This window comes from Vespula pensylvanica, chromosome 23 (assembly GCF_014466175.1).
Source record: "Vespula pensylvanica isolate Volc-1 chromosome 23, ASM1446617v1, whole genome shotgun sequence".
Lineage (NCBI taxonomy): Eukaryota > Metazoa > Arthropoda > Insecta > Hymenoptera > Vespidae > Vespula > Vespula pensylvanica.
The window spans coordinates 3,125,886-3,145,025 of record NC_057707.1 but is presented as its reverse complement, the minus strand read 5'-3'; the positions used below and the strand labels follow the sequence as shown (position 1 = coordinate 3,145,025).

The following is a 19,140-nucleotide window of genomic DNA, read 5'->3' as shown; positions in this document are numbered from 1 at the left end:
CCTGGATGGAGATGATGGACCATTCCATCTCCTTGCTACGGTGTTCCGCACTCGTGTTCGTGAAAATGTTTTTTCTTTTTCTTTTTTTTCCTTTTTTTTTTTTTTTTAATGAGAATCAAGCTTTTGCAGTTAGTTATTAATTAATAGTCATTGCAATTTTTTCTTAAAGTAAAGTCGAGTCATTGTATTTTTTAAAAGCAGAGTCAGTTTTTCATTTCAGAGTAAAATCAAGCCCTTTGCATTTTCTATTTTTATTTTCATTTTTTTTTTCCTAATTAAAGTCAAGCCCTCCCTCTTTTCGTTTTAAATTAAAGTCGAGTCCTTGCATTTTTCTTTGTAAATTCAAATCGAGTCATTACATTTGCTTCTTTAAATTAAAGTCGAGTCCTTGTATTTTTTCTTTTTAAATTAAAGTCGAGTCTTTGCATTTTAAAGTTTTAAAGTAGAGTCTTTTTTTGAAGTAGCTTTTTAGTTATAAAAATAGAGTCACGCTCGTTAAATATTGTGTGGACGTCCGTGGCCTGCAGCAGCATTGCACTCAGGAGTGCATTTGGATACCCAAGCATGTTGATTTTTAATTCAGAATAATCATATTTTAATCATATTTTTTCATGTTCATAATTTCATAATGTGTATGCATATATACGAGATATATGCATATTTCAATGTCAACACAGTTTTACCACGAGTTGTAAAATGATTCTTATGTGGTAATCATTATCGTTATCATCCATATCCTCACCCTCATTATCTTTTTGCAATCTGATTCTGATTATTCTGATTAATCTGATTAATCTGATTATTCTGATTATTCTGTTTATTTTGGTTATTCTGATTAAAAATCTACAAGACTTGATGATGAATTAAAATACCTGCATTCAGGAATGCAGATGAATATATAAAATGACAGTCAGCACTCAGGAGTGCATATTAAAATATGTCAAGAGTATGCATTTTTATTTCAAAATTATTAACAAATGAATATGATATGAAAGACTTAATAAATATATATGAAAGATAGAGAGGAGAAAGAGAGAGGAAGTAAAAGTATTTTTATTATATATATTAAAGTTTCATAAGAAATATTAAGAAAATATAACGAATGATACAAAGATTATTAATAAATGTTTATACATATTTGAAAGAAATATAAATATTTTTTGGAATAAAATGGCATAACTCTTGGTATATAAATGAAACGAATAAAATGGATTGCCTGCACTCAGGAGTGCATATGAAAGGCTCACAATAAGTAAATGATTGCATTCAGGAATGCAAATGAATAAATTATAGTAAGGATATACATTTCGTATTCGGAATAATCAAAGATGAATGAATGCACTAATAGGGATACTTAATGAAGAAATATATAAATACGTCGAACTATGGTGATATTTTTTTCAATATACAATATTAAACTTATCTGACAATAAATAAATGAAATTTCATTTTATTCCATATATAATAATTGAATGATATTTAAATGGTGCAAATGAATTAAAGGAAAATTTGAATTATTCCGATAAGATATGTATAAGTCTTGCTAGATGAATGAAGCGACATAAATGGCAGCCAGCACTCAGGAGTGCATATTAAAATATGTCAAGAGTATACATATTTATTCCAAAATTATCAATAAATAAATATGAGATGAAAGACTTAATAAATATATATGAAAGAGGGCGAGAGAGAGGAGAAAGAGAGAATATTTTTATTATATATATGAAAGTTTTATAAGAAACATTAAGAAGATTATTAATGAATGATTAAGAAGATTATTAATGAAAGATTATTAACAAATATTTATATGTATTTAAGAGAAGCATGAATATTTTTGGAATAAAAATGCATAAGTCTTGGTATATAAATGAAGCGATTGAAATGGCTTGCCTGCACTCAGGAGTGCATATGATAGGTCACAGTAAGTACATGCCTGCATTCAGGAATGCAGATGAACATATAGTAAGGATATACATTTCTCGTTTCGAATGATCAAAATGAAAATGCACTTATCAAAGTATATAATAAATAAATATTTAAATATCCCAGTCATCATATTTTTTTTAAAGAAATAATATTTATTTAATAATAAATGAAGATTATTTCATCCTCTTTCTAATATAATAATGTATTTATATTTAGAGTGCAGATGAATGAAAAAAAAATTTGAATCATTCTAAATTAAAAATGTATAAATCTTGCTAAGCGAGCGATATGATACAAAAATAACAGCCTTGCACTCAGGAGTGCATAAAATATGTCAAGGGTATACAGTTTTATTCCGAAATTATCAACAAGTGAATATAAAATGATAGAATTAATAAGTATATATATGAGAAAGAAAGAGGGAAGTATTTTTATTATATATATGAAAGTTTCATAAGAAATATTAAGAAGGTATAATGAACGATATAAAGATTATTAATAAATGTTTATTCATATTTGAGAGAAATATAATTATTTTACGGAATAAAAATGTATAAGTCTTGGTATATAAATGAAACGAATGAAAAGGCTGTCCCACACTCAGGAGTGTGGACGATAATAGGGACAGGTTTGCATTCAGGAATGCACCTGAGTACTCAAGCATATAGATTTTTATTTCAAAATAATTTTACAATTTGCATATGATCGTTATAATTTTATAATAAATCAATAATTCTTTCTTTATCTTTTTTATATCTGTTCCCTTTTAATGATGATATATTTATATATATATATATTTTTTTTATCCTATACCAACACAGTTTTTTTTACAAGTTGTAAAACGGCTCAATTATTGTAAGAGTCATTTTACGTAACTTGTATGATATATCATCATCATTTTACATAGATTCTAATTATTCTGATTAAAGATCTATAAGACTTGAGATAGTTAGGATTGTTAGGATCTATTAAAGCAAGCAGTGGTGATAAATTAAATTCATAAAATAAATTTGTAAGAATAATATACAGGAATACATTAAAATTATTTTGTATTTATTTATAATATTTTTGTATTTAATCTTTTTTTTCAGATTTTATATTTCATTACTATTTCATATACATATACAAAATACATGATTTTAAAATTGTGAAGTTGTATTATATTTTTTATAATTTAATAGATAAGAAAGTGTTATATATAAATGATGTAATGTTCGCATCTAACACTTGATATAACTGCATACTTCGCGTTAATATAACCGTAATAATATAAGATATATTTAATCCATCGATTAAATATAGATTTGATCTCGTTATGGATATGTTTATGGTAGCATACAAAATTGTGTATGCATTTTGTAATATGACACAAGGTACAGTATACTTTTGCTCTTTTTCTTTTTAACGCGATTTAATTTTTAAATATTGTGAAATATTCACAATTTTTTTCCCTTTTTTCATAACATATCTTGATTAATTTACAATATGTATTTGTAATTTATTATGTAATTCTTTCTTTATATATATTTCTATATATTTCTGTGTATATGTGTATATATATACATGTGTGTATATTTATTTATTTATTTCTATACATTTGTACATATTTCTATACAAATAATTTCGTATTTTTATTTAAATGTAAAACATGTTTTTTAATACATCGAGAATTCGACATATTTAGGCCAATTGTGCCACATTAATACATTTTTTTTTTTCTTCTATTTCAGCATTACAATCTATGGCTAAATATGTATATATATATATATATATATATATATATATATATATAAATGTGTTATTTTATTATATTATCAAAATTATAAAAATGTTTGCCCATAGATTGTAAATACAATTTTGTCTTTCCACACATGCCCTTTTATATAGTTTTTTGTTACAGAAAAGTCTCATCTTCACGTTTCAAGGTTAAATATTGCAAGATATCTTGAACATATATTGAAGAATTGGAATTATAAAAAATAAAAAATAATGGAGGATCTGCAATTATTTTTTTTTATTCATTTGAAACATTCAAAAAATTTTTAATCGATTTAATTGATTTCTGTTTCAGAAAATATCATCTACATTGATGACAAGATTCAATTCGATTCGATTCTTCGTTGGTTATTCTTTTTCTATTGGTGTTCTTTCCATGTGTGCGTGTGTGTATGTAAAATATTGTGTGTGTATGTGAAAATTCCATGTTCACAGGTATGCAAATAAAATAATCCTTATTGCAATATGTTTTATTTTCAGAAAGTAATAAAATTACAAAATTCTTATATCCACAGGTTGTTCTTTCATTACATAAAATTTGCATATTAGTTTTAATTATTTCTTTAGTTATAAAATGTTTCTGATGTTTTATGTTCACAGATGACTGCTGATTTATTATATAAAATTCGCACCTTTTTTCGATTGCTTCCTTTTTTTAATCATGAAATTGGTTTAAATTTTTTATGTTCACAGGTGACTGTTGATTTATTACATGGAGTTCGCACGTTTCTTCGACTGCTTCCTTTTTTTTTAATTATGAAATGATTTAAATGTTTTATGTTCACAGGTGACTGTTGATTTATTATATGAAGTCCGCACGTTTTTTCGATTGTTTCCTTTTTTTTTAATTATGAAATGATTTAAATGTTTTATGTTCACAGATGACTGCTGATTTATTACATGAAGTTCGCACATTATTTCGATTTCTTCTTGTCTCATTATGAAATGTTTCAGATTATTTAATGTTTTATGTTTATTGTTTACAAGAGATTGATTTATTGTATAATGGTATTATGTATTCTCCTATAGGCTATGTGCATACTAATCAATGTGTTTTATTTTTAGTTTCATCATATTTCCTCGCGTTTATCGGGTAGGTAGGTCGATATCAAACGAATTCATAAATTTTCGTCTAATCTTAATTAATTAGACAAAAATTTTGATTCGTTTCGCGATTGATTTTGTTTTTTCCAAATTATAATAATTATTATTGTATATGTAATGATAATGATTCTATATAATTGATTTTCAAATATTTGGCATTAGTAGTAGAGTCATAGCCCGCGGGTCTCCTATGCAGCAACCTCCAAGTGGTGAGACCTGGAAATCGATATTACTTGCGATATATGATAAATAACGCAAGTACTGTCGAGCTAATGGCTGCATTTAAATTCACTCAAAATTTACTATTAATCCAAGATGATTTTTTTATTTTTCTATATTGTTCATTTCTCTTGTCTCGATGGAAAAAAAATGCATATTGATCTTGATTGTTTCTTGTTTAATTATAAAATATTTTTAATGGTTTACATTTACAGGTGACTATGAAGAGCAGAATGTTGATTTATTATATGAAATCGCATATTATTTTGATTGCTTCTTGTTTAAAACTATTCATCTATCTCAGAATCATTGGCCTCGTGTATTATCAACATCCTCGAGCTTACGAATAATTTTGACAATTACCAAATTAGTTTTTTTTTTGTATTCCGATGAGTGTACGTCGTAGCTCTATCTTTCTAAACTCGAAAATTTAGAAATTAATACTTTCAATAATTTTTCAATTATTTAAACAATCTTTAATTTATGTGGAATACATAATATTTAAACAATAGTACACTCGTTTAACATTACAAAGATCGTATTGTATGCATTTTTATTATTGAAGTCGAATAATAAATTTTTCACTTTTTTTCTGAAGTTCAATTAAATTCATCGTTTTATTTTTCATAAATAATATATATATATATATAAACTATTCTCGAAAGAATACAATATAATAACGCAATTTTTTTAAAGGAAATAAAGCTTTTTCAAAAATTCGAAAAAGTGATGTCCTAGATTAAATCTTCGTCTTTACAATGAGATCTTGTTCATCAAAATCGATCAAGAATTACATTTGTTCTCATTATTGATGTAAACCATTATAAATACAGAGGTCAGGACAGCCTTAACAGCATTTCCCGCTTGTAGTTCATATTTTGTCCATAGTTGTCGCTGAACACGCTTTGAACTTAAGGTAATGAACGATCTTGAAATTACTAGCCTAATTTATTCTAATCCAATTAAAATTTAATTCCTATTATAAATATTTCATAAGTTTTTTATAAAATTTGAATACTTACTGTACATAAACATATCTATTAGTAATTTTGTTTTATATCATATTTTTATATACTTTATATCCACGTGTTTTTATACGTCTCATAACCTCTATTACATTGATTTGTATTTAGTTTATAAAAAATGGTATTCAATTATGATTTAATAAAAACTATAGAAGATGATGAAGAAGTGCCAGATTTTTCAGAAAAATCAGACGAAGAAGATGATGTAAGTTTTTAATGAGTTGTTATTTGTATTTTATATTTGTCTTTTATATATGTTAAGAATTTAACTCTTTACAATCGAATTTTCTACTTCTTTAAATATTTTAATCTTCTAAATAGTTTCAGCCTCGCAAACAAAAAAAGCAAGAGAAAAAAGACTTCGCTATTGACTTTGAATTTGTAAATAACACTTCAGAATACAATCAAGATACTTGGAATGATTTAAACAAATATATTAAAAGAAAAGCAAAGAGTAAATTAGATGACAAGATAAAGAATATTAGGAATCAAAAGGAAAAGGAAGTATGTGGAATAAAAAAGTAAATAAGTTTAAAAATATATTTATATTATTTTGTTTCTTTTAGAATGAAAGTATCAATGATAATGATAACAAGAACAAAACAGAAATCTATGAAGAAGATGATGAATTTTCCTTGTCTGAGGATGAACTTAAAAAGGGTAAATAAAATAAAAATTTTTTTTAAATGAAAAATAAAAAATAATCTTTATATGTTTTGATAGATGTATTTAAAACTAAGCAGAAAAAAGGCAAAAGAAAAAATGTTACTAAAGAGCAGAATGGAGAAACAATTAATTTTGAAGAATTTACAAATGTTGAATCTTATATGTCTTTTCAACAAATGAATTTATCTAGACCTTTATTAAAGGTATAGAATATATATATATATATATATATATATATATATATATATAATTGTATTTATATATAGAATGAAGATGGAAAAATGATTTCTTTATCATAGGCAATAACAACAATGAATTTTGTTCATCCAACACCTATTCAAGCAGCTACAATACCGTTTGCTTTAATGGGACGTGATATATGTGGTTGTGCAGCAACAGGTACTGGGAAAACTGCAGCTTATATGCTACCAACTTTAGAAAGATTATTGTACAGACCATTAAATGGTCCTGCTATTTCACGAGTTCTAGTATTAGTACCAACAAGAGAACTTGGAGTTCAAGTATACCAAGTTACAAAACAATTATCACAATTTACAACAATCGAAGTAGGATTATCTGTAGGTGGATTAGATGTAAAAATTCAAGTAAGTAAATTATATTATATAATACATACATGTAACTACACATAGTAAATATTTTCTATATATATATATTTAATTAGGAAACTGTATTACGGAAAAATCCAGATATTGTAATTGCAACTCCTGGAAGATTGATTGATCATTTAACAAACACACCAACTTTTTCTTTGGATAGCATAGAAGTACTTATTTTAGATGAAGCAGACAGGTATTTAAAAAAAATATTGTTCTAAATTTGAAAGATATTTTTTATTATTGATCCAATTTAAAATTATACATATTGCTTTTAGAATGTTGGATGAATATTTTGCTGAACAAATGAAACATATTATAAAGCAATGTTCAAGAAACAGACAAACTATTTTGTTCTCAGCCACTATGACAGAGGAAGTTAAAGATCTAGCTGCTATGTCCTTAGAGAAACCAGTAAAGGTATTTGTGGATAGTAATCAAGAAGTTGCATTTAATTTACGGCAAGAATTTATTAGGTAAATAGTTTCATTATTTTATATATATATATATATATATATATATATATATATATACATACATGTATAAACAACTAATTTACATTATAGAATACGCAAAGAAAGAGAAGGCGATCGTGAAGCAATATTAGCAGCTCTAATTTGTAGGACATTCCATGATCACACTATGGTTTTTGTACAAACTAAAAAACAAGCTCATCGATTGCATATTTTATTAGGATTATTAGGTATAAAGGTAAACATGTTTTAGTACTATGCCGAAAATTATTTGTTATAAAAAAAAAATAATATATGAAATTTCTGATGTAAAAACTTATTTTTGGTATCTAATTAGGTTGGAGAACTTCATGGGAACCTTACACAACCTCAAAGATTAGAAAATTTAAGAAAATTTAAAGAAGAAGAAATAGATATTTTGTTGGCAACTGATGTTGCAGCTAGAGGATTAGATATTAGTGGTGTGAAAACTGTAATTAATTTTGTAATGCCTGTTACCATACAACATTATATCCATAGGTATAACATTTAACAATTGTAGAGACATATTGTATTTCTAATTTATACTAAAAATTAAAATTAAAAATAAAAATTGTAGAGTTGGAAGGACAGCCAGAGCAGGTCGTGGAGGAGTATCGGTATCATTAGCTGGTGAACAAGAACGTGGTTTAGTGAAAGATATCATCAAACAAGCGAAAAATCCTGTAAAAAACAGAATAATACCTCCAGATATAATAGAAAAATATAATAAAAAATTACAATCTTTAGAGTCTGATATAGAAAGAATACTACAAGAAGAAAAGAATGAAAGGGAGCTTGCCAAAATAGAAAATCAAGCAAACCGTGCTGAAAATTTACTTAAAGGTTCAGACGACAAGAATCATAGAAGTTGGTTCCAAAGTGCTAAGGAAAGGAAATACGAGAAACGTTATTTGAATTTTTCTTTACATTAATAAAAATATAATTATAATAAACAGATTTATTATAATAAAATTCTTATATTTTAGAAAAACTGTCTTTAACAACGAAACAACCACATAAGAAAAAAAATAAGGAGGCGAAAGAATTTTCCAACGTAATAGAAGAAAAGAAAAAGAATAAAAAAAAAGAACAACCTAAAGAAACAGCCGAAGATAGGGCAAACAAAGAATTAGAGAAGATAGCAGCATATCAAGCAAGAGTAGCTAAACAAAAATCTAAAGCAAAAAAAATTAGAACTGTTGTAGATAAAGGTGGATATAATGTGAATAATAAAGGTATAGAATTTTATTATAACGTTTAATAATGAAGGTATAGAGTTTTATTATTAATCAAATTTTTACTCATGAAAATTTGTTTTAATTTGTATTTATATATAAAATAATAACCTTTGTAGGATCCAAAAAACGATCACGATCTTCGTTTGCTGATGATTTAACAGATACTAGCAGTAAAAACGTAAAAAGAATGCGTTACGAGTAAGTAAACTACATATATGAAATATATAAAAATACAGAAAAACTAAAATAAGTATTTATATTTTAGAGCAAATAAGAAACAGAATTCTAAGACTTCAGCACGAAAATCAAATGTTCTTGGAAAAAAAAGTCAAAAGAAAAAATCCCGGACACGTTAAATTGTAAATATATTTTTCATGATAATATTGTATTGATAAAATTAAAGAAAATTGCATGTCTATCACTTTTAATTATTTATTTTATTATATAATCATTACAATACTTTAGTTATGTCACAAATTGACAGATGAATAGCACTGATTATTTTAATCGGTTTTTGATCAGTATGTATGGATAATGTATGACCATTTTTTTGTAAAAACTGCAGTACTATGCATCATTATATTGAAGATATTACAGCACCTAAGAAAGTAATATTAACTTATATAAGATCTGTGGTTAAAGATGAGCGTACAAATTATTTTGGTGACCAAAAAATTTAATATAGATATGTATCTATTATGAAATAAAATATCTTTAAAAATTATATCTACATCAATTGCAAGACTATAACTTCAAAGAAACTTGTGTTGATATATTGTGATATGAAATAGTTATCGATATACATCCACAAGTTTACAATAAAAGCAATACCCTCAAATATATCTGATTAAAAAGCCTAAGTTATAGTTGAAATGTATGGTTTATCAGTAGTGGTGTATAAAATAATGTTTAATATAATTATTGTAATTAATATTACCCTAAAATGCGAATTTATAATTTGCAGAAAAAATGTAACATTAGAACTTTGCTGTACTGTAATCTGTGTGAATTCGAGTATATTAGTATAATAATCTCAATCATCCATCATTACTTACAATAACATGCACACTATATGCAGTTCTACCTGTAATAAATGATCATCACAAGAAGAAAAAGAAACTTCCGGAGATATAGGCCAAATTTAAATTCTTCGAATTTTATTCAAATTCGTACCCAAATCTCTTTTCTGTCTAATGATTAATAAAATCAAATACTTGTTGTATATTTACGAATATTAAATAAGAATTACTATTTAGAATAGTCCAGATATAAATAATACATAACACAAAAGAACGCTTCAATACATAGGCAATACACTTATTTGTAAATATAAAAACTAAATTAGTTTTCAATCTCTGGAACATTTATTTTTCTTGATTACACATTAATGATATTTAATGTGTGATAAAAAAGTTTGTATGATAAAAATAGTAGTAGTGATGATAATTACCTAGCACATGCACTTGTATTACAGCGAGCATGTGAAAGGTATATAATCACACTAGAGTTAAATTACGTTTATATATAATTATGCTATAATTTACATATTTATAAACAGGAGTCTATATTATCACTGAGGTATAAACTTGCTAGTGAATTGTTATAAATATAGAAAACCTGAAAATGAAATAGTTTACTTAGCAAAACGTTAATGTCAAGATAAAGAGTAATATACATGACATACTTATTCAAATTCAGTATACTTGATGCGTCAACATGGAGATTTAATTATATTTTATGAATATGGTTTTTTTTTTATAGTAAATGTGTATTAAAAAATTGATACCATTATGAAAAATAGACCGTGAGTAAAAATGTTAAAAGTAATTTTTGAAGTATTCTGCCCTGCAATATCAGAAAATTCATTGACATTAAATTTACAACAGGTACAGAAAAGTTTTGGATACAAACTTGAATTGAATAGAAATGTTCTATTATCATGTATTCATGGAGAGATAATAAGTGTTCATTTTTAAGAAAATTATTAAATTATTTTGGTTGTCAATAATCCTTTTTATAATGTATTGTCGTTTTCTTCTATTTATATTGCAATATTTTTATTTTCCATTTTAATAATTTAGAAATACTGTGCACCAAAGAATTTATGAATATTTATTAAAGATCCGCATAAAATAAGTTAGAAAATAAATTTCTGTTGTTTCTATCTTATATGAATAGCTTACTTAACATTTTTCCAATTATATTACTTTAAAAATGAACGAATAAGAGAAATTAAATATATTTCACGTGGCAGTAAATATTTCATTTGAAAAAAAAAAAAAAAAGAAAGAAAAAGGTCTCACCAATTTACCTATACAATAAAATTCTGCTTATTAAAGTAACTATAGTGATGATAATAATTACAATAAAAATAAAGAGACATAATGATAAACATAATAAAAGAAACAAACACAACTTTGGATCACAAAGCCAATTCATCCATAAAATATATCATTTACATTAACCCAACAAAGTTGTATTGTTCTCTTCCATCTACAAACTTGTAATTAAATATACATGTGCATATGTATGAAAACTTATAAAGCTCATAAGTTTATAAATGCTTAATGTGTTTACGAATATCTGTCAAATATGATGTCGATTCTTAAAAATCTTCTTTGCACATATTTATTCATTACTTAATATCTTTGAGAATTGTGCAGTATACTTTTGAATGTATAATGTCACACGAACTTTCCATTATTATTTTTATCAATAAACTCTCGAAGTGAACAAAACAACAGTTATCAGGCATCACCCCTTAAGGAAGAAAAAATGTTAACTTAGATACAGTTTTACACGTTTTATAAAAAGTGTCAAAATGAACATAGCCATCTTAAACAATAATTCTAGTTTATGATCGATTCTTTGATAGTTTTTTCTTTTATCGGTCTGTAAAAGAAACAGTATCTAAGACATATATGTATTCCATTCATATGAACAATCAAACACACTTGGTGAGCCACATGTTCAACGAACTAATGAATATTCTTCCCTTTTTAGTCATAGGTTGTAAGTCCAGAGAAGTCTCTGAATCATAAGCCTACGTGTATTAATAATTTGAAGTTAATGTGTCATAATCGTAACACCTTATAATCTAAAAATACGCGAACGACTTAGGTTTATTAATTGTTGTACATAACCAAAATATTCTGTATTCTAATTTGTAAAGTATTTTTAGATTCTTTAATTCTTATAGTATCATCGCGCTTCTTAAGTCTTTTCCCGATCTCCAGTCACCTCCCCCCCTTGATTACAGAGTTCGATCACTTAATTACTTATTTACTTTATCTGACTCCCTCAATGCCCTTTTTGCAGGTGGCTCTTCAATCTGAAAATAATACATTAACTATGAACATGAAAAAATTGATAATAGAATTATCAATTTACCTCCTCTTCCAAACCAGGTAATTGAATTCTAGTCTCAGATGCTTCAGCAGGCTGTAAAAATATAATGAATGTATGAAACCATAAAGTCGTTCAAAGGTAAATAATTTATAAGAATCATAATATGACCTATTACTTAATCTGTATGTTATTTTACCTGTGCATCAATGCATTCAACTTCTCCAATTTGCAGCTTGAAATCATAGCATGATAGTAGATTTAACGAACACTTTTTATATTTTCATTATTTAAGATACAACACTAACAGATTACAGTCTAACAACAGATTGTCATGTAAAAAATTATTTAATTCTTACCCTTGCATCTGTCTCATTGGGACCAATGCCAACTTCTTTTTGTTGTTTAGATTTAGCTCTACGCTGCGGTCTTTCGCTTACTGTGTGTACATTATGTAATGAACCTTTTCCCTTAGTACTGGTCATGTTTATTTGCATTTCTGCTGGTAGATAATTTTTTGTATTAGCTAATTCATCCGTTCGTTTAAAGTACATCGTAGGTATGCGTGTTTCACTTGGAAATTCTTTCATATCAAAATTAGTTGTTTTAGTGTATATCACGTTCATAGCTAAATCACATACTGCCCACAATTTCTGTATGCATGAAACAGTTAAATTAATAAAATCGGTAAATAGAGAAAAAGAAATGATGAATTTAATCAGTTAATTACATAATTCATATTGTTGTCTTCTGGTTTCAATGCATCTTTATGACTTTTCATACGCTCTATAAGGTTTTTATAAAACCCATAACAATAATATTCATTCTTTGTAATGAGTGGCTCAAGTATAAACCATAGACATTGTTGTATGACTTTTAACTGACTAACTATTAGGTGACTTGTAAATTCAGGATCATGTGCTAGAATGGGAACTGCAAAAACTAACATATAATCGGGCAAAATGTGTGGTAGTTGACCTAGAAACACAAATATCAATTTATTTTTCATTTAATTTCTTGAGATTTTATCAAAACTACTAATTCATGTAAGGCATTAGCTTACTATTTAGTCTCTTACCCATGGCCCGTTCTACAGTACCCAATGACAACGTTTTAACGTAATCCCTTCTTTTGTTTATATCAGTTTGCATATATGTTTTCAATAAACATTTCAATCTTTTATCTTGCTCTTTGCCTGCCAAAGCATAATATCCCATAAAGTCTAATGGTAAACATTTGTTTGGTATTCCTCTACCAAGTCCTTTATGTAATTTACTACCAAAGGCTTCCCTAACTTGAGGAACTTCATCCTAGAAACAAAAAACAATTTCGTACAAACATTTGTAATGAAATATCAGATTCATGTAAAACAATGTACATACCACCATAAGTTGAGAAAGATTATAAAATTGTTCTGCTGTGAATTGATCGCCAACCCCTTTCTGTTCACAAATTTTTAACATTGAACAACCAGCCTGTAAACGTAACCAACTCATCTCAGCTTTACTTAAACGTCCTTGTTGTAAAAGATCACCCTTATTTACAACAAATGCATTCAACATCCTAAACGTTTTCTGTGCAGACAAAACGTCAGTTTTCAAACCCAACAACCAACGTGCCATGCACTTCAAACCTTCTAATCGGCAACGTGTTTCTTCAGGAAGCTGATCTTCACGGCACCACTCTCCATCAATAGTATCAGCTGTTTGTTCACTACTTTCTTTTACAAGCAGTTCTTTAACAATCTATAAAATCATATATTACATATAAAAATTGACTACATTTTTAAGCTATTTGATAAATATGATTATATCTGTGTGCATATGTATATATAGATATATGTATATATATATATACATACTTTTCTGGATACCATATTTTTTATTTGTACTTGATATTTATCTGGCAAATTATATGCTATATGACCTAATGTAACTATAGAAGTTCGATAAAATTCTGATGTGGGTGTCAATGTCATTTTAATTCTTTCAATGATTTCTGGAAAAATTTTATCGTGAATATTGGTCATATTAACAAACAAACACCTAACAGCTTGTTTCGCTTGTTTTGGAGTCCCTGTTTCAGCAAAGTTTTTGCAGATTGGTACCATAAGATTCATAATATCAGGTGCTACCTCGCATAAAGGTTTATATTTTCCTAAAAATGTAAAGATTGATAGGACAAGTGGTCCTACCATCTCATCCTCTAATTCTAAAAGATGTACCAATTGCATTAAGATATCATTATGAAGAAAATGTGGGCCAAATACGAAAGACAACATCTGGAAACACAAAATTATCATTAAATCTTCTGACGATAATATTTTAATTCTTGTACTGTTCAAGTGCTTTAAATAAAAAATTCAATACATAGATACATATCATTTCGTATCTATAATCTTATAAACACATAGCCAAAATGGAATAAGATTATATAAAAAGATAAACTTACAACTAGCAGTCTTAAGCCCTTTTCACCAGCGTTATTTGGATTCAAACCAACTTCTTCAATTACATTACCTCCCTTTAAACAATCTAATACATATCCTATTAAAACCTGTGAACATTTTTTATATTATATTACATTCTAAATAATCTATCAATTTAAAAAAACAAATCCCAAAAATACATTTCTATAAATTAATATGTAAAATACATTCTATTCACCCTGATTGCTTCTTCATCGATCATAACAGAGCTCACTCTTTCCAATAACATCTTTATTGTATTATAATATAAATTTGTCATTACTGGTTGACCCAATTTTTTCAAAACTAAACTTATTGTATCAGCACACTCTTTGCAGGAAACATTAGGCTGAACAATTGTTTCCATGCCTTGTAACAATGCTGAATCTTTTTTCATGTGTCCATTGAATTTTTGTAAAAATTCCTGTACCTTCATGGGATCAGGCAAAAAACGTGAAATTTGATGAATCTTTGTCATTAATTCGTTTGTAGCTTCTGGTCGTTTTATAATTTCTAACCATTCAACAACAGCTCTTCTGACACTACAATGCACAGATTACTTGACACACATTGACATTACATTCAACTTTATCAATATAATATAATATAATACATACGATATAATCATAAAAATTAAAAAATTAAAAACTATATATATATATATAATACCGTGTATAATTTTACTCACGCGAGTTGATGTTTTTGCAATTCTACAAAAGCTTTAGATGCATGATCATCAATTGTACCAAGTAAATGATATAACTTTTTCATTCTTTCCTCTGCTGGTAACTGATAGGGAACTAAGCATGTGTTTAATAGTCTTTCTACCAATAATCTGTCCTCCATACTTGCCATATAATAACCATGCAATATTTTGTCTTTTATCCAAGTAACGGCCTTTTTTGTAGCCTGTGGCACGTCTGAGTCATTCAGGTGTTTCTTATATATCATAGCAAGACCTGCCATTGCTTCTTTTCTAATTTTAAACTAATAGCACAAAATATAAGTTGTATTAAAAAAAAAAGAAAAAAATGAAGAACTTCATGTTATATATCTATACACAATTATTAATTGTTTGATATGTAACTTATTCCAATACCTTCTTATCCAGAGTTCTTTCTTTTACAAATTCAAGCAAATCTTCGCTATCTGAGACAACTTCAAAATCTCTCCTAGCAGTTGTTACTATAGCCATAACTACTTCATATCTAACACTTTCATCAGCGTCATGTTGTCTTAATTTCAAAGTATCAGTTATATCCTTCCTAAGTTCTGGATGATTTAATAAAAAATGCATTGAATACTGGACACATTTAATACGAATGGAAACACTTATGTCATTAAATCTTCCCAAGAATGCTCTCCATAATTGTGTATGTTGAACAGCTAATTGAGATCCTTTTTCTGAAAACATTCTTGCCAATAGTGCTACTGCACCTAATCTTTCTGTTTCCGATGAAGATTTTAATTTACATTCTAATTGTGGAAGGACGGACAACAAGACGCTTGGACAGATATGATTTAACTCATAAATCAAGTCATAAACTTTTTTACAAATTTGTAAACTTTTTTCTTCTTTTCCCAAGATCAACACATGATTGAAAAACTGTAAACATATAGAATTTGGAATGTTCTCATATCATGTTATAGTTCCATGTGCAGTATATTGTGATTTTATTTTCTATTATTATATATTAGAAAAAATATATTATAGAGAGAAGGAAGAGAGAAATATCACACTTACTGCTTGAATATATGGTTCCAATGTATCACTGCATTTAATTACTAATTCTTTAGCAAGTAAATATGCATTCTTTTTCTGAGTTTTGTTTGGTTCTACAATATTCATAAGTATAATATCTAATAATTCATTACTGACAATATCTGATTCAGTAATAAGTGGACAGAGGACATCCAACATAAAGCTTTTAACTTTTCCAGAATGTTCATCACTAAAAAGGAAATTAGTAATAACAATTACATTTAACATAACTACCAAACAATAGTCAAAGTAATATATTTACATCTTAAAGGGGAACAAAAAAAATGAAACTTACTTGACTATTCTAAACATAAGAGAGAAAAGTGCACAGAAAATTTCTTGACAGTCTTCAAGTTCAAAACACATGTTAAATGACTTGACATATGCTAAATTTTCAAGAAGATAAAAATATCTTTTGAAAGCTGGATCTTTAGGATCTTTTAAACCAGCTAGTTGTTTGATTAAAAATAAAAAGATTGTTTTCACCTAGAAACATGTAATTAAGATAATATTGATATATTTCATTAGATATTTTAAGAAATATATTATAAAAATATGTCAATCAATAAATATACAAAATGTTTGTACCTGATCTGCATCTTTATAAGGTGCTTCAGGAGCATAAACTCTTAATACGTCTGCAATACAGCATGCAATTAACAATTGAACATCTTTACTTTGATGCATTAAAAAATGTTCTTCTGCTAAATGCAAAGCTAATGGAATATATTGTTGATACATTCCTTCATCTTGACCCATAGCTTGTAACGTATGAGCCAATGTCTATATACCCAATAAAATAATATATTATTCTCAATATATTTATTAAAACAATTAAAAAGGTATCTGTTAGAAAAACTACTTATAGTAATATACCTTAAGTCTTCTGATCAATTCATCTGGGCCTAGATCTTCAGTAACAGATCTACACCCTTGAGGGTAAACAATTTCTGACATAATGTCTTTCAAGTAATCCAACTACGTATAGAAAACTATTTGTTCTTAAAGTAATCTAGAACACGGTCCAAATTCTGTAATGCAATTATATTTGTAAAGAAAATATAAATATTGAAGTTTTTATATACTTTTTTTTTTTTATAATCTATCAAATAAATATATTCCTTAATCTTTATGAATAATAATAATGTTTTTCTTAATTATAAATTCAATACGATTTGCATTACCTACTCATTTCGCGATATTAACTTTTATGGAAGCAAACAAAAAAGTAAATTAATTTCAAAGCAAAAGAAAACTTAGTTAAATTATTTCAAATAATTAATTATATATTATAGCTTAATAATTTCACACAAACATATATGTATATATATATATGTATGTATATATATATATATATATATACACAAGAACAGATATTTCGTACATAGTAATATCTGTTTAGTGAATAATTATAAATCTCACATGTTGTAGGTTATGTCTGATCCTATGCACGTATACAACAGACGGCATAAACAATATTATATGTAAAAAAATTATCCGAATGGTAAACTACATAATATTATATATAAAAAATTGATAAATATATTATTATACTAATAATATCTTTACCTCAAGATATGCATAGGCACTAAAAGTCCTATGACACTCAAAATATCAATAAAGCAAATGTAGCTGATGAACACACGGCACAAACTTAATTTTCAGAATGAACTCACAATATCTTTACTACTAAGTACGAACGTATCGCCTTCGACGTAATTTTCTGAATTTTCTGTAAATACTTGGCATCGTAGAATAGTCAAAACGTCAGCGAAAAAGTGGCGAAATCGTTTTCTTAAACGGTTAAGCGTGTCAAAGGACGCGACAGCGCAATCCGAACGTTTGAAGTTAGTTGCATATGGTTACACTTATATGACTCAACGACCGAATCGCTTCTCAACAAGACGGATAGATTATAATGCATGAAAGATGATTGGTTGAATAGATTGAAGAAAATCTAGTGCGCCAATCACAATCCTTGGATACTTTTGTATTTCAAATTCAAGTTAATCGATCTACCATTTTCATCATTTGGTGATATAATACAGATTTGGCGGTTTCGATATTACCAATAGTATTACAGGAATTTCGCGCGATAGGTGATTCCATAAAATCATTGGTTAATTCGTATATCAATTTATTACTATCGTAAACTATGATTTACATATAGGTTATAAATATATTATTGTAACATATTACGAACAATTAATGCAATTAAAAATGAAGTATTTTCAATATATATGGCTACGTATAAGTATATAAAATAGAATGAAAGATACAAAAAAGAGAGTATTACCTAACAGATAGTAATAATCATGATAGATACAAGGGAACAATTTATTTTTTTATATTTTTTATAACTACCATATTCAAGCTAATCCTATTATATTTAAGTATGCTAAATAAATACTATCGTATTAATAAATCGCAATTTCAATCAAAGTATGTAATTAAAATATTTTTTAATTTTAAACGTGATAAAATAAATATAAAATTTCTTATTA

The 19,140-nt window shown here is 26.7% G+C and overlaps 2 protein-coding genes across 4 annotated transcripts; one reads left to right on the top strand and one right to left on the bottom strand.

The window, feature by feature from the left end:
• The first annotated feature begins 5,923 nt into the window (after nucleotides 1-5,923).
• On the top strand, nucleotides 5,924-9,786 carry LOC122636662 (probable ATP-dependent RNA helicase DDX27). The gene is made up of 13 exons (XM_043828145.1): nucleotides 5,924-6,255; nucleotides 6,372-6,554; nucleotides 6,617-6,710; nucleotides 6,774-6,919; nucleotides 7,016-7,321; nucleotides 7,399-7,526; nucleotides 7,609-7,806; nucleotides 7,897-8,041; nucleotides 8,141-8,322; nucleotides 8,402-8,730; nucleotides 8,811-9,059; nucleotides 9,179-9,260; nucleotides 9,328-9,786. Exons 1-13 carry the CDS (start codon nucleotides 6,169-6,171, stop codon nucleotides 9,416-9,418), a joined length of 2,220 nt encoding a protein of 739 aa, XP_043684080.1. The 5' UTR covers nucleotides 5,924-6,168; the 3' UTR covers nucleotides 9,419-9,786.
• LOC122636657 (sister chromatid cohesion protein PDS5 homolog B) lies at nucleotides 9,481-18,482 on the bottom strand. Of its 3 annotated transcripts, none has more exons than XM_043828137.1 (17): nucleotides 18,206-18,482; nucleotides 17,513-17,667; nucleotides 17,225-17,419; nucleotides 16,932-17,122; nucleotides 16,619-16,826; nucleotides 15,974-16,480; nucleotides 15,563-15,861; nucleotides 15,074-15,416; nucleotides 14,859-14,963; nucleotides 14,269-14,688; nucleotides 13,790-14,152; nucleotides 13,471-13,717; nucleotides 13,138-13,385; nucleotides 12,767-13,060; nucleotides 12,607-12,642; nucleotides 12,453-12,503; nucleotides 9,481-12,393 (listed from the first exon to the last, which is right to left on the bottom strand). In XM_043828137.1, exons 2-17 carry the CDS (start codon nucleotides 17,591-17,593, stop codon nucleotides 12,337-12,339), a joined length of 3,645 nt encoding a protein of 1,214 aa, XP_043684072.1. In that variant the 5' UTR covers nucleotides 17,594-17,667; nucleotides 18,206-18,482; the 3' UTR covers nucleotides 9,481-12,336. The 3 variants fall into 3 exon arrangements, with proteins under 3 accessions (XP_043684072.1, XP_043684073.1, XP_043684074.1); XM_043828138.1 differs by having other exon boundaries at nucleotides 13,486-13,717; XM_043828139.1 differs by lacking the exon at nucleotides 12,607-12,642.
• Between the last annotated feature and the right edge of the window lie 658 nt (nucleotides 18,483-19,140).

What these genes read in the sequence shown, in the direction of transcription:
- LOC122636662 (XM_043828145.1), top strand. Translation starts at nt 6,169, where the DNA reads ATGGTATTCAATTATGATTTAATAAAAACTATAGAAGATGATGAAGAA. An exon ending in TTACGGCAAGAATTTATTAG is followed by an intron (nt 7,807 to 7,896) that starts GTAAATAGTTTC and finishes TTTACATTATAG; the next exon opens with AATACGCAAAGAAAGAGAAG. An exon ending in GTAAAAAGAATGCGTTACGA is followed by an intron (nt 9,261 to 9,327) that starts GTAAGTAAACTA and finishes TTTATATTTTAG; the next exon opens with AGCAAATAAGAAACAGAATT.
- LOC122636657 (XM_043828137.1), bottom strand. Translation starts at nt 17,593, where the DNA reads ATGTCAGAAATTGTTTACCCTCAAGGGTGTAGATCTGTTACTGAAGAT. An exon ending in AAAGAACTCTGGATAAGAAG is followed by an intron (nt 15,862 to 15,973) that starts GTATTGGAATAA and finishes TTGTGCTATTAG; the next exon opens with TTTAAAATTAGAAAAGAAGC. An exon ending in AAGACAACAATATGAATTAT is followed by an intron (nt 13,061 to 13,137) that starts GTAATTAACTGA and finishes TCATGCATACAG; the next exon opens with AAATTGTGGGCAGTATGTGA.